Source organism: Mizuhopecten yessoensis, unplaced genomic scaffold (genome assembly GCF_002113885.1).
Source record: "Mizuhopecten yessoensis strain PY_sf001 unplaced genomic scaffold, ASM211388v2 scaffold10985, whole genome shotgun sequence".
Lineage (NCBI taxonomy): Eukaryota > Metazoa > Mollusca > Bivalvia > Pectinida > Pectinidae > Mizuhopecten > Mizuhopecten yessoensis.
In genome coordinates this window covers 1,939,259-1,955,845 of record NW_018408820.1, presented here as the reverse complement: position 1 = coordinate 1,955,845, position 16,587 = coordinate 1,939,259, and the positions used below count along the sequence as shown (strand labels likewise).

General features: G+C 35.7%; 1 protein-coding gene across 1 annotated transcript in view; it reads right to left on the bottom strand.

Annotated features, from left to right (window-relative positions):
* Positions 1-12,221, bottom strand: part of LOC110464359 (NACHT and WD repeat domain-containing protein 2-like) — a 55,931-nt gene extending 43,710 nt beyond the window's left edge. The window contains exons 1-2 of the mRNA XM_021519545.1: positions 11,994-12,221; positions 8,238-8,620 (exon numbers count right to left, since the gene is read on the bottom strand). Of these exons, the coding sequence (XP_021375220.1) occupies positions 8,238-8,409 (172 nt within the window). The 5' untranslated portion in view covers positions 8,410-8,620; positions 11,994-12,221. The remainder of the gene's footprint in view (positions 1-8,237; positions 8,621-11,993) is intronic.
* Between the last annotated feature and the right edge of the window lie 4,366 nt (positions 12,222-16,587).

Genomic DNA, 16,587 nt, shown 5'->3' with positions numbered 1-16,587 from the left:
ATCAGCAGAGAATCAGAGAAATATAATTTATATCACATGCATGTGATACATGTACCTGTATAATGATTTTAATATTTTTTAGTGTGGAATAATTCATAACTAAATGCAAGCTGAAATATATTATTGTTACCAAAAGGGTATTGAAAACATTTGCTATTAAACGTTTAATTGTAAGGTAACAACACTTATAAGGAATCCTAACCACATAATACCCTCATTACTATGAATATATTGATTGTGTTTTGACATTTTGTGAAACCTCTCGTAATTCAATGATACGAAATTATGTCATATATTTGTGGTAAACTGTACAACAATGCTACATAACATATTGTTTTAACCCTTTCACCCCTACGTAACTTAAGTAGACTCTACCATGCATTGATCTGGATGAGTCCATTAAGGTCTACAGTGGTAAAAGGGTTAAACTGTAGTAAAATGCAGATGTTTGAAAAAACTTATTACATTAACTCAATCACCCCTGAAGACACATCGAACTCAACCAATTCAAAGGATGGAATAGTTCATTATGACATTTCAGGGGTGAATAAGTTAAAAAGCCAAGCAATGTTTAAATTGATTGAACTACTGGGTGTGAAAAATACAAAAAGAAATAGCGAACTTAGGGAAATATATAAAATCTGCAAATTCGAGAAGAACTCAATTATTATAAATAGCTTAGTTACACTCTCCAAACATATTATAATGCTTTTATTTGTAATTATGTTGTTAGTGGGTGTAATGTTGTGTAATGTTATTTTGTATTAGGCACTGTAAATATCGTACTTTTGTTACTTTGTAACTGATGAGTCGAAAGACTCAAAGTAATAAAGAACGTGAACTTGAGATATTAGAAATTGATTATTATGTTATATAATAAACATGTCTGATATTCTTTTTGATATTGTGTCAGATTTTGATTTAGCTAGCACCCTGTCGGGTAGTCCATTATATTATGAACACTGTATCATCTCAGGACATTTTAGGTTAGAAAGTATTACGCTTGTACGTAACATAATGGAAATAATACTGTAAATGATCATTGTTTGTTGTACATACATGTATGTTAGCAGTACCAAGATCAAAATAGCTTTATATCTCCTTACTTATAAAACAATCCGTGCTGTTGTGTCACAAAATTTAAACGCTCAGTATACTTTATAAACGTTGTGAATGTACACATAGTGTTCACTACATTTCTTAACTTCATACGGTTATTAGTCTTACTTTTGGCTACTCTATTCATTTAATTGGGTTTGGTTTGTTTGTGTTGTACGTCCTATTAACAGCAATGGTCATTTAAGGACGTGCCAGATTTTGGTGGTGGCGGAAAGCCAGAAAACCCGGAGAAAAGTTACTGACCTGCGGGAAGTACCTAGCGACTGACCCGTAGGTCTTAAACCCGCGACCAAGTGGAGGAGGGTTAGTGGTAGCAGAATGGCAGACGCCTTTACCACTTGGCCACCGCGGCCCCTTATTTAAATAAGGCATTCTTCGCTTCCTATCTAACAATAAAAGAATAATAACGTGTGAAAAGGCCGTGATAAGAACTCCAAGTCAGTTAAACCAAGTCGAATTATGAACAAAAGAAAAAAAAAATACATGGAAATCCAAGGAACAATAGAATAAGACCAATTGTTCCGGAAGGGTAAGCGTCTTCTGCTTCATCGACAACACCATCCATAGTACAATTATAGGTCAATACCAAATAATTACAGAACCTCAAAGTGAGAATCGGGGTAGTGTAAAAGAAACCATGCTCATAAATGTATGTGTTACATTCACGCACAACTGATAACATGAATTGTAAAATGTCTGCTTTCTTGTTTCTTGATACCTTTTTTTGTACCTGAATATGTTACTTATTGACCTCGATTGATATTTAACGTTATATCAGCTCATGTACGTACCAAAAAGTAGCACAAGTGTATAATTCTTAAGGATTTTCAATTGATACTACCCGGTCTTGGGGGGAAAACCTCCCACATGTTGATATATAACTGTATCAACCACCTCATCGAGGGCAAAGGATTGTTGAATGTACTATTTGAATAATTCCAATTATTCCAAAGTAGGTAGCTGCATGCTGCTCTGAGATTGTATTTCAACATACTGTATTATTTTTTTCAAGAGATAGGCATTTGCATAATGCTTTTTCTATTCATTTTTTGTGCCCTTTGCCATATTTCGTGCAATTTAAGTCATGTTCACCGAGTTTGTTTACAGGGTATGCATATACACTGTTACAATCGAAAAATCCAATAACACGAGGAACTAACCCTTCTGAAATAATTCTCAATAAGGATCGCCAATGTAGGTCTGGACATTTATCTATTCACTATACCTCACAGCTGATTTATCCAGCCTTTGAATCTATTCAATTCATGTAAATTCAATAAAGATGCGTGCATTTTTTGAGGTTTTCAGTTTCGCTTCAGAATATTATTAAAACATTTTGAAGATCCCGAATTCGGGTCAATTTGACGCTTGTCTTCTCAGGCTAACTTATATTTATTTACCAGCATGACAATTCTACTCATCAATTTATGTTTGTAACTACGTTTTATTTGTCGTTATGTTTTTTTTATTCTGTTAACTTATTCAGGGTCTTGAAAACCGTTAAATTATAAAAGCGTTTGAATTTTATTGGACCGGCCTTCACTGGGGCGTTATAATGCTAACATCTTCACGCTACGTTAGTCGTACGACGGACGATGATGCTTCTATAAATGTGTGTTTAAAGTATATGTTAACCTAACGTGCCTTGCTTAATGATTAATAATGCATAACCAATTGGTATATATATATGTTTATAGTATCATATATGACTACCGAAAAAGAATATGGATAATATGTTTATGAGTGCATGAACCTCAAATGTGCCAACACATCCTAACCTTAGCGACTGCTGATGGACAAACTTACCACATAATATTCCCGAGGTGCATAAGTTGATGAAGATTATGGGCAATATGTATGGTTACCGTCATGAACTCATAATAAATATTTCATAACATTGTGCGATGTGAAGGTCCGTGTTTTTGTTCATGTTGTGTACCTTGTGTTTATATTGTAATTGCCACGGCTCTTCCTTTGAGGACCTGGTATTACTTGGAGTAACTGTATACATCGGCCTGAGGATGCAATGCATAAGACCACTAGCTAAATTCCGGGTAGACTTAATCAAACTTGATAAATTGTTTTTAAAATAATGGTAAACCCAGTTGCTATGGTACAATCGCTGGTATTACACTTCAGAAAACCTCCCGTAAGACTAGATCTATCAACAATTTGACACACTTATTTATTCATTTGGGCCATGTTGACAGTCCATGATATACATGTTTTGATTTAAAATATTTTCTCCCGGGATACGTAAGAAACCCATTGGAAATAAACCCAATTCTAAGAACCACACTAGGAGTAACTGGCTAGTCGACTTCTTTGAAGAACGGGTTAAACTGGAGGAACATAGGAGGATAGAAACGCCAGGCCAGGAAAGTCTAAGCGTGATAGGCATCTACTATTCTCAAAAAAGTATGGAGTGACAGGAACACCAAGCCGAAGTCTAAACTCTAATTTCATCATCTGATCTACTATATGGCGAAGAGGCTGAACACTGGAACATTTTGTTTTATTAAAGGTTTCAATTCTTGTACCAGCTAAGGTCATGCAAGGAATGATTCCACGATACAGTGTAATTCCAGCTGAAAGAGCTTATAGCTGATGCGAGGACGCAAAAGCCAAGAACAAATAAAAATTATCTCCGATGCATACTATATCCGCTATAAGGTTTATATGTTGACACTTTTAGTTTACTTTCTAGACATACTTCGCATGAAATAAGCCTTCGAAAACTTATCCCATCTGCATATCGCCTGTTGTGATGACACAGGGAATAGTATAATTCTCATTACCAAACCTGATGATAATACTGGTCATATTACCATTATTGCAAAGTGTTTTGGTCCTGTGCATATTGATGTATCCTCTAGCATTGGACAGGCAATAATGTAGTTTAGACCGACTAAATATGTCAAACATAATGGCAGCTAATGTTACGTTAATGTAGACGAGGCTAAACTGTATTCATAATACAGAACAAATATTGAATTTTGAAAAGAATTTTATTGTTAATCAATATTAAATGGAGGAACTGCAGACAAGGGTTGGGGATCTAGCGCGAACACAGAGTAGATAACAGAGAAATGCTTTGTTTTATGGCCTGTTTCTGATAGCGATAGTGGACAATACCGGATGTTTGACGCGCGTGACTACGATAAGAGTCGGAGATGGTCTGATTTCTCCGGTCGTATTATTCTATTTTTATCTTGACGTCGATGAGTTAAAATCATATTTTGTTTGTTATTAGGCTGACGTGTTATTGTCCGATATGTAACGATAAGCAATTTTATCATCCTGGATTTGCCCTGTGCTCTATAGCCATTACGGCAAACGTATAATTGAATGCATTGTGCCATAACGTGAAACTTTTCAAATACCTATACATTAATCAAAAACATATATAGAATTTACCTACTGACACACAATCAAAAGCAAAAGATTTAAATTTAAATCCGTACTTAAGACCATATGTATAAACCCTATTCAAGGCCGTGCGGTTCTACTCCAAAACAACTTGTTGAATTCGACCTTTGAATAATTTGACAGCCGGACTAATCCAACATAATCAGGTGTATAAAACCTGTTTATTCCGAAACCATGTGTTATCTGTATCACGGGGTGTCGGATGAGACAGGTTTCGCTATAGTGCATTCCCTCAAAACACTGCCACACACCTTATTCAGTGTAAGACTTGTTACAGTAGCGATGTTCGGACCGTANCCCCCCCAATAGTGCTATACCATAACTGAAGACGGCATTTTTACAGAGAAATTATCTAAACCCCCTAAAACGTTTAATATTATTAATATCCTCGAAATCCCAGGGGTTTCGCTCATGTATATATATAGAGATCGTTAAAAATCGTAACCCCTAAAATATCGAGGATGATGAATAAGTAAAAAAATATATATATATATCGGAAGTGCATCTGAGTGTGTTTTTTATATATATATATGAACAACTGTAGGTCCTATATGCCGCTGTAAATGACGTCATATTTGGTGACACAGGGACTTGAGAATTTGTTACAGTTGGTGTACCTGACCTGGGTCTATTCTGACGTATTGAGAGAAAATATCAAACTTTTAGATGATGGTGAAACGTCTCTCATATTACTCTCCAACACATCGAAATAGGTCTGAACATGCCAACTGTTACAAATGATCAGGTCCCTTTGTTTAATGGTGGAAAGTATGAACGGGATATTAATTATTTAATTAATGTAATATGCTAATTAATGTTAAGTTGTGATGTTTGTCTGGTTGGTTAGAGCTACGCCACACCTTCTAGCCTCACAAACACACTGACACATAGAGCTTAGACAGAATCCGTGGGATAATCCTACAAATACACAAAGAAGACTTCAACAAAAATAGGATTACGTTCAATTGACGCGTGGTATTCAATTAGCGCCCAATGTGAATAACTTATAGCGGAGTGTTGTTGCAAGAATCAAACCTGCAGGTTGTTATTCCCGATGGTCTAGTTAGCTCTATATATATCGGCCTGTCAGTTTCGTTCATATTTATGAGATTTCTTTTACATAAAATGAATTATTAAGAAAACATCGTACTTCTAATTTTTGTTTATCCTACAAGAAATGTTATTGAAGTTAATTTTGAATCAAGTTTACAAGTAAAATTGTATACATTCAGACAACACCGTTTTTACGACATATGTGCAAAGCTTACAGTGCGTTGAGTCGGTGGTCGAACATTTCAGACGAATGTCTGAAGTATTCTTCGATGACTTTAATCTTTAAATTTTAAATGTCAATTTGTTCTGCTGTGGTTGGTAAAATATTGAATTGTTTTTATTAAACATTAGTGTGAAATTCAGGGATTTAAGACATCGTTTTATTGATAACAAGACGACCTCATGAGAACAAATTATCATATACGTTTTTCGATATATTACTGTTCTTTCTCTCTAAGGTAATTAAAGGACGTGCCTCCATGTATGTTGTGTATGCGTGCATGTATGTATGTGTGTTGGAGACAGGGCATGTTTGTGTAATTGCCTTCTCGTGATGGCGCGGATCTATCGTAAATGGACAAGAAACAATGCCGAAAATATTGGAACTCCTTCGTTGGAGACACAGACGCCGGGACACTCTATAACTGTACCTTAAGTCATCAACAATCATTCATAATCACTAATTAGGTTGTAGGGGAATAAAACAAAACATGATAATGTAATTAGTAGTAAATACTTTCACGCTAATATTGTAATCTTTTGTAAAGGTATATGTATGCTAATCAATTCAATTGTTGCTCGCTCTCTGTCTGGTTCAATTAGTTAACAATTTCAATAAATTCTATTATTCTTTGATATCAGGGTCAAATATTTCGTGGCCTTTTATTTGTTTTGTGTCAAATAGTTAAACAGAAAAAATACAGTGGCCATGCATCAAACCATTAATCTATTTTCTCTCTATTTAAATCGTTAAGAAACGGGCCCATTACCAGTGTGGCCTACATACATGTATGTGTGAGGTTATCTTCGATAACAGTTATTTTTTTTTTATAAAAAATAATTTTGAATTTATATTCTTGTATGTACAGTTACATTATTAATACATTACATGTGACAAGTTAATGGTTTGTAGGTTGAAATAATGGTTTCAAAACTTTAAGTTTGTTAACAAATTCTACATCATTTCTCGAGCTACTATTGCATTGTAGTGTATTGTATTGTACTGTATTTTATTTTATTGTATTGAATTGTACGGTATTGTATTGTACGGTATTGTATTGTACGGTATTGTATTGTACTGTGTATTGTACTGTATTGTACTGTATTGTAGTGTAGTGTAATGTACTGTATTGTATTGTACTGTACTGTATTGTACTGTACTGTATTGTACTGTACGGTACTGTATTGTATTGTATTGAACTGTATTGTATTGTACTGTACTGTATTGTATTGTATTGTACTGTATTGTACTGTACTATACAGTATTGTATTGTATTGTATTGTATTGTATTGTACTGTATTGTATTGTATTGTACTTATTGTACTGTATTGTATTGTACTGTACTGTATTGTACGGTACTGTATTGTATTGTATTGTATTGTATTGTATTGTATTGTACGGGACTGTATTGTATTGTACTGTACTGTACTGTATTCTATTGTATTGTACGGTATTGTATTGTACTGTACTGTATTGTATTGTACTGTATTGTACTGTATTGTATTGTACTGTATTGTACGGTACTGTACGTAACTTAAGTAGACTGTATTGTATTGTATTGTACTTTATTGTAATGTACTGTATTGTACTGTATTGTACTATACTGTATTGTACGGTAATGTATTGTATTGGATTGTATTGTATTGTACTGTATTGTACTGTACTGTATTGTACGGTAATGTATTGTATTGTATTGTATTGTATTGTACTGTATTGTACTGTACTGTATTGTACGGTACTGTATTGTATTGTACTGTATTGTATTGTACTGTATTGTACTGTACTGTATTGTATTGTATTGTACTGTACTGTATTGTACTGTACTGTATTGTACTGTATTGTATTGTATTGTATTTTATTGTATTGTACGGTACATTATTATATTGTACTGTACGGTACAGTATTATATTGTACTGTACTGCATTGTAATGTGCGGTACTGAATTGTACTGTACTTTACGGTACTGTACGGAATTGTACTGTACGGTACTGTATTGTATTGTACTGTACGGTACTGTATTGGCGTAACCTTTCCATTTATACACTATCACCGACATCATTAAAAACAAACTTCGTGCAAAGTAACCGCAAAGTTCACAATTCTTTCATATAACAGTGATTATTTTTTTTGTCGCAGATAAGAACAGAAATACGATATTTAAATTCAATCTTTTAAAACCCAAAGTGAGTGACAACGTTTAAACCTTACATGTGTGCATCGTAATGTTGTATATACGCTAACTGTCCTTGCCTTTTTGGGGGGTTACAGTATAAAAGATTGGAATTGAATTAATGTTCTTGTGGAGTATAATTCAAATACTGGTGTCAACATTTAAACTGAGTTGAGCAGTCATAGTAATTGCGGTCTAGTAATTGTTAAAAGTATTAAAAACATCCAACAATCTTATAGCACCTACCTGTAAATGTCGAACTTGTAAATATACGGACGATTTTGGAGCTCAGAGCCGGAAGATTCCCGAGGCAACCGGACAAAACTTTCTGTAGTTTCTCCTGCTCCTCCGGAGGTAGATCCCCTGCCTGACCCCCGGGCTCCGGGGCCGCTCCCTCAGGGGGATTTGCCCCCTCCATGACCTTTAATTCCGTTGCGCTTCAAGTCAACAGTATGTCGCATCCACACATTTCAATATATGAAGAAACTCGGAATTTAATAATATCTGCTCACATATATGATACACTGAAGGCTTTGACCATGTGTTTGTATATCCAGTTCCAGGTAAAATCCAGGTAAATCCTATATAGTTTATGACACTTTACACATCTTCAGAGTTTTACTCAGCATCTGTTTAGAAAAAGTGACAGTACATTATTAAAAAAGTTAGGTACATATTAATTAAACGTATTCATACTATCTGTGACGTCTGCGTTAGTCTACTGCTCAGGTAAAGTTGTACAGGTGAGAATGTGTCTGTCACATACAGGTGTATACGTATACCCGTGCCATATCGCAGGTATATACAGAACATGTGCCCGAGTCTATGGAAGGATTAAGGCCGGATCGAACACTTGCCAACCTTTCTGTTTGTTTGTGTTTGTATAAGAGAAATATATATATGTGTATACCAGATTCTTACTGATTGATTCCGGGACTTTTAAAGATATGTAGTCAAAATGTTCACACACCGACAGTGACAGTTTAAATTTAAAAACGAAAACTGGGTACATGTGTACGTGTATATGACACAAATACTAATATAAGACATGCCACTCGCTTGTTCAGTTAATTCTATACCAAATCAAAAACATTTCACGTAATCTGTAAAAAAAATTTTTAGAAATTATATTATTTTAATGGTTTTTTTTCTGTCTCTCTTTCAACGAATTCACACATAATACCGGTACAACGATATCATTGAACCTTGATGTAAATCAGCAGTGGCGGATCCAGAGTTTTTTTTAGGCTTCATGAACACCCCCCTCCACCCAACCCTGAGAATTTTCTCTAAAAATCATGTATTTTCANCCCCCCCCCCCCCCCCACCCAAATAGGTCTCTGGATCCGCCACTGAAATGGTGACAATTATAATATTCTGCTCAATGTTTTGATTATAAAATGCACGTGTTTCAATGTATCTTACATAACTATGGACAAAGTATGTGAATTATTGGTTTAAAATTGGATACACGTGCCGAGCCAAGTAAAGACTCATATATACATTTGATATATATACGTATTCGATCAAATGTAAATCTTAAAAACTGGTTTTTACATAAGATTTTTTTTTGTAGTTTCATATACTAACCAACACTATAACACATATTCCATAATTCGCGCTGTTAATACTCAGTAATCATATTACTATAACGGGCGTAGTAACAACATGACTTCATTCCTAAACCACCAGGCCTATATCAAACGAGTTATTCAATATCATTTTCCCCCTATATTGACCCATATGGTAAACACTCGGAAGAAATAGAAGTAAAATGTACGTACCTATGTATGGAAAATGTAAATGGTCCGTTATATGTATTCGCACTAGTACTGTCGACAGCTCTAAATATTGATTAACGAGCATGCCAGTGATATATAGTTTACTGTTTCCACCCTTCCATTATGTTTTTACTATTTAAATAGGCTTGATATATATGGACTTTCGGTATCGACAATGTAGATAATTACCCCCTACTTGACAATACCTGACGGGTCGGACTGACAGGTCATGACCTGACCTATGATCATGACCCCCCGTTCATTCGTGTCTTTTAATTTGACACCCTGTAGATTTGGTTGAGGGCTTGTGATAATCTTTACCCAGATAGAGTTGTCGTACTCACATCTCGGTCGACGGCTAAAACCAAACTTTTTAAAACCAAAAGTAGTCTCGGTAGGTTTAAGATAACTAAATACGCCGTTCTTGTAGTCGGGGAAACTAGATTTATTTATTTTTATCGTTAATTCACAAGTTTCAAAACACTTTCACTGCAACGTGCCTATATAAAATGTGTATGTAAAGTGTTTTGGCTGTTTTGGTTAATTTGCAACTCAGTCTTTTGGATGCCAATTGCTTGGATGAAAATGCAATTAATTTTAATTGAATTGAAATAAGATTTTAACAAATATTATATTATATCCTATTATCAACATTGTGATATATTAACTTCAAACTGGCATACTCCGTCACGTCTCATTACCAAAAAGAATGACAAGAGCACACTTAAAAGCTTGACAACTCTTAATCGAGCGACAATTCAAAACAAACAAAAATCCCGTTATTTTACTTATCGAATGACATTAAAAAACAAATAAGGGCATCCCATTACGACAAAGACACAAAAAAACAACTAAACTCCCATCATATTTCTTAAGGATTAACTTGAACATATGTTTTATGTTATGGAGATATAACACAAAAGAAGGAGTTCATTCTAAATAAACCGCGAAGCGGTTTATGATGAGAGTACACTCCGGTTATTTGTGTTATAGCTCCATAACATAAAAAAAACATATTCAAGTTAATCCTTATAATTTAATCTACTATACACAATCCCTGTGGAAAGAACTTTTATTGATGGACTCTTTTCTCTTAGAAATTATTACGCGGCTGTATCAGCCAATCAAAAGCGACGTTACAAACGGCGACGTCATTTTTTTACGTTATGGGCTGATAATTTTTAGGCCAATGAAAAGGTTTGTATATAGAGATAACTCCAAACAAAAGAAAATCCATCATATGACTAACAGATTCAAAATATTCAGCATTGTGTGAGCATTCGCGCGCGCTTTATCACACAAAAAATAGATATATATTACCACTTTTTATACGGCTTGTTTAACTACGATGCATTTGACATTTTAAAAATTTAGCCGAACTTTGGTATTTACAATGTCAATACAAATAAGGTCAGTTCTCCGCCAAATAGAGAGGGAGGTCAGTTCCAGGGCAAAAAAAAGTGTCGGTGGGTGGTTGGGGGTCAATAAGCGACATTAAGCGACATTAAGATTAAGATTGTGACAATTGCTGTGCCTAAGCCAAGTGACTGCGAAACGTATTGTTGAATTTAAACCTAACGGCAACCATTAAAATATCATTCGTCAACAAAACTAGAACATTTTTTTATGAATTACGTTGTGAAACTAATTCCAAAGGTTAAATTTAAGTACAGTTTACAATATAATGTGAAATTTCATATTTGACGTTTTCATTAACCCTTGGTTCAGTGTAAACATGTAGCGATCCTGCTATTGTCACAGGCTCATAAATATAGATATAGATCCGTATGGTAATACACAGTTTAACGATCGTTTGACAAAAGCTCCCTGTAAGTCCTGTGTGTGTGTGTCGGTCTATCGCGAATGGGAGACCAAATAGAGAAAAATCGGACAAAATAAAGTTGTCATGCCAATCAGACGATTTTTCTACCAGTAAATCATGTTTTTGTCGTTTTTTACTTATTTCTAGCTCATTCATATCTGTCAGTTTATATCGTACCAATTTGTCTAATTTGACTGTTTGTTATAAAATACAATGATTATGAAATGTTGAGTTAAAGGATTACGCCATACAGTGTCAAAACTACAACAAATGAATCTTTAAGTAAACCTGTTTTATATAGTCATCTAGCTGAATGAAAATCCAGTAGGTTTGCACGTGCGATGAACAAGTGCTGATATAAACAGACACACGTGTCGCCATAGATGTATGTGTACTTACTGATAACATTCAGGGTAAGTCCATCCTATTGAGAATTATCCCTGTGGACGTCCTACATGTGTGTCCCCTCCCTTTCCTAAATGACTCTCGGGTTGTCACGCGCGAGTCCTCCTCCTCTCTCAAAGTACATCCTCGCGCGAGCTCCGCGTGTACCGTGGTGACAGTACTCTCTTACATATGTTGTGAACCATTCAACGCACGGTCATGACGACAAAATGAATACACATCCACCGTCCCGTACAGCAACTATATAATAATACCACACTCGCATCCAAACGACCAACCTCGCATACCTGCGCCGGTAATTACAGGTGCGATCAATAATTTTCTCGCGATCGCTTACAACCTTTATTAATAGTTATTTTCAGGTAACTGGACCATTCGACATCATTTGTATAGCGTTAAAGCGGTCCATATGTGTGTATTGAGGCACGGTGTTTAGATTAGAATGAATATTTACGTAAAATATTCTGTCTAAATTGTAATATTGATGACATATTTTTTTTTTACATTTTAAGGTAAAGTAGGACACTATCATTAACAAAGAGCCAATGAAAACATTTATGAATCGTCAGTTGTAATAAAAAAGGAAGCGATTTACAGGCCACGAACAGAAACGGTTCATATAGATAGTATATAAGTTGATTGTATATATTACAATATAAGTAACTCTGTCTGTGTTTTGGTTTTAGTTTGGTTTTATTTTGTTAAACGTCCTATCAACAGCTAAGGTAATATAAGTACGTGCCTCCATGTGTGTTCTGTATGCGAGCCTACGTGTGTGTATGGGTGCATGACACCGGGTATGTTGGTGTGGTTGCCTCTTTGTGATAACGCCGATCCGATACCGATTTTATAGTGCTATCTCACAGAAATACCCGCCTGGGTGTATCGGTCTGAAAATGGATGTGTGTATTATGATGATGATTAAGATGAAATAATTGTTGATGATGTCATAATGATGATTTATGCGAGTGAGTGCGAGTGTCTAAATGTCCGTGCCACAAGTTTTAAAAAATCCGCAAATAAAGAAACGGAACGAAAACTCACACGAAACGCCTTAAACCACATTTGCAGCCTATGTATACCTATCCGTGTTCATCTAAACATTGTTATCCAGGTCCACCTATCATTAATAGAAGGTTTGTTACTATACTGTTGTCAAGGATACTGGACTATTGACCACTACAACATTCAAACTTCTCTTTTAAGGAAGTCCAGCTGGTGTGGAGGTCAGATTCGCTAGCATTTCTCGGCTAGGCTTACTAATAGTAATTTGGTGCTGTAGATCGAGCCCCGAACACGACGATTCAGAATTTTTTCCCTTTCGTAATTTGTGTTTCTATGCTACATATCATATTAATAACATACATTGTATGTTACACACCAGAGTGTATACTGATCTGAAGGTTTAAGATATGATATACCATAACTTTATTCACCTTTCGTAATTTGTGCTTCCATGTTACATATCATATTAATAACTTACATGGTTCAAGATATAATCTACCTGACGTAACTGTACTGTGTCAACATAATTAGTGATACGTTTTCCTTTTTTGAATTTTAATCGAAAGCATATACCTTATTGTTAAACACTAAATAAGGTGTGTCCCTGGATGTGGTGACATAGCTGGTCGGTTGCTTTACATTGGAGTATTACATAAATCTGCATGTAATTTTATTCAGGATAAGGGGGGGAATTGAAAAGGCCGTCAATGGCAAGTGACATATCGCAGAGGTTTTATAAAGAATGTATCAGCAATTCATTTCTGTAGATTTCAATGCCATTTGCCAGGGATCGAACCCAGGACCTCTGGCTTGCTAGTGTGAAGCTCCACCGCTAGGTGTTATGGTGGTATTGTAACAGAGATAATTATTTGTTCAGTGGCTCCGCCAGGAATCGAACCCAGTACCCATGGCTTGCTAGTGTGCTGTTCCACCGCTTGATATTTAGTCATTATTTCCCTGTCCCCTACCAGGGTGGCATTGTAAAAGAGATACTTATCTTTTAGTGTGCCCGACATAGACCGCTTACTATTAGTGTTTCGTTCTATCGAAATTATCTCAGGCCGAGTCGGTCGGAAGTGGCTAGTATTTCACCATGGTATGTTAACCTTTGCCTTAGATAAACACAAGTGCGCAAACAACCATTGATCAACTTTTAAAACTATCAAAATAGTTCTTTCTCGGTGTGTTCAACATTATAAAACATTTAGCTAAATGTTATAAGGGATAAAACAAGCATATTTGCGTGGTTTTGCATTTTATTGATTTTTTTCTACAAAAAGTATTTCAACTGTGTCTTGTGATATAAGGGGGTATTTTCATAACCACATGGACATTTTCTGCTTTGAGCCTGTGATACAGATTTGAGCAACACTTTATCGATGTCAGAACTGGAATTTTTCAAGGTTCTATTTTTAACGGTGAAAGAATTTCTTAGATTACCTGCAGCTTGTGCACATTAGATACAGGGGTAAACATCAGAGTTGTCACTAAATAAAACGAAATAATTCTTTAAAGGAAAGGTAACTCTGTTGTTACTATACTTCATGTATTTTTCACTGTATTAAATCTGACCGAAGGGAGACAACTCAATATAGTTTATTATCGATTTCGTTATCGCAGAAAAAAAACAAGTCTTGTTTCAATCTAATTAAAATTATATCTGCGCATCGCTCCCGTTTACTGATATGTCGCGTTGAAGATCTAACAGCATCCCATAGAGGGTCACGTCAGAGGTCACCGTGAATGCATTATCGTATTTATAACAAGCCAATCAAAATGCGACATAACTCTTTCTTTCAACCAATCAGAAAGCAGGACCTGTAGCATTCAATGCAGACACCTCGTAGCCCAAAATCTACTTTTTCGTCTGGTCCAGTAATATTGCGAAGCCTGTCATTGGTTAGTTTTAGTTTCAGGTTGTTAAACTTGTTAACGATAACATCACCAGAAGAGGAAGTCTCTCTTATTTCAAAGCAAAATCCACAAATTGTACAAACGTTGTCTTGTAGATAGACACGGCGTGGTGTCATGGGCGCCGCCATTTTCGATGCTCATTTGACACCTCTCGGTCTTTTACCATAGCAAGTGTGTTCCGAAATCATTACATCATCACTTACAGAAATGCGTAAGCTCTCATCTGATTGGTTAATGCAAAGGTCACCTGAACATGACCCTCTACGGGATGTTGTTAGATCTTCAACGCGACATATCAGTAAACGGGAGCGATTGAAAATTTAATTTTAATTAGATTGGTCTTGTTTTATTGAGAATATAGTATTTACCAGCCAGATGGCGGTTTTTGTGATTGTGAAGTGTACACCATGTCTGTATCATAGGATAAGCATTTCTTAGACTAGTTGACGGAGAAAAATAAAAGTAATATTCAAAGATATATCCTCATTCGAAAGTGTCCTCAAACTATGTACTGATGTATTAACAAGCCATTCGGATTGATATGTCTCGCCTGTGCCCCGCTTTGACGCTCAATGCACATATCAGAGAAACTAGCTTAAACGCGAAAACTGAATGTTGATGGAGATGCTGATCAACTCAATGGACCATGAAAGGTACGCTGCGTCCAGCATTTGATGCATGGGTTGAGATGTACTACCTAAGATGCATGTATGGTCCAAGGTTGGTTGGTGTAGCACTAATACTGTCAGTGAAACTAACTTAAACGCAAAAACTTCATGTTGATGGAGATACTGACAAAGTGACAGAAGAGTATGTTGTTGTACTTGCCTCCTTGTGATAGCGCGGATCTGATGCCGACTTTATAGTGCTATCTCACTGTAATACCATGCCGAAGGCATTCCTACCGGTTACATTATACTGACAACCGAGCCGTTTTCGTTTAAACGGTTGAACAAGTCGGACCACAGTTGTTCATTTATTAAATAAAGTCGGACCCAGTAATCTGATGCTGCTTACAGACTCTCCTGCAGGTCGGGGATAAAAAAGACTTCATTGAAATGAGATTTTACAGAATGGAAGAAAAACAAATTCTCACAAAATTGCCATATTTTCCAGGCACCAGGTTTTCAATATTTGAAAATTCGTTTGGAAAGAATCACTTCAAGTATAAAAAATATGAACTCTCATAAAACAACGATTAATTCAATGAAAAATGTAGAAATGCCTGAAATATGAGGCAAACATGGTTGGTTTGGTGGCGCAATGGATAGCACTTATGCCGCTTACCAAGGCGGCTGGAGTTCGATTCCCAGATCGTACGCGAAAATTATGGGGTCAACTGCCCGACCACGTGGGCTTTCTCCTGGTACTCCGGTTTCCTCCCACATTAAGACCCCCTTGCGCTTACATCCGGGCCTACACGGTTGATTAATATAAGTTGAAATAACAATTACAAATACTTGTTGTAACGTAAATAAAGTTTATATTTTTATAGCATAAAAAGCGCTACAATATTTATGACCACCTACTGTACATCCAATATAGATATACATGTATAAATGTATGTATTAATGATATATATTATGTACCCGTACGAATAAATAATTTTAAGTCAGGCTGTAAGGTTTCAGTGGCGGATCCAAGGGTTTTTTCTTGGGCTTCAGGAACA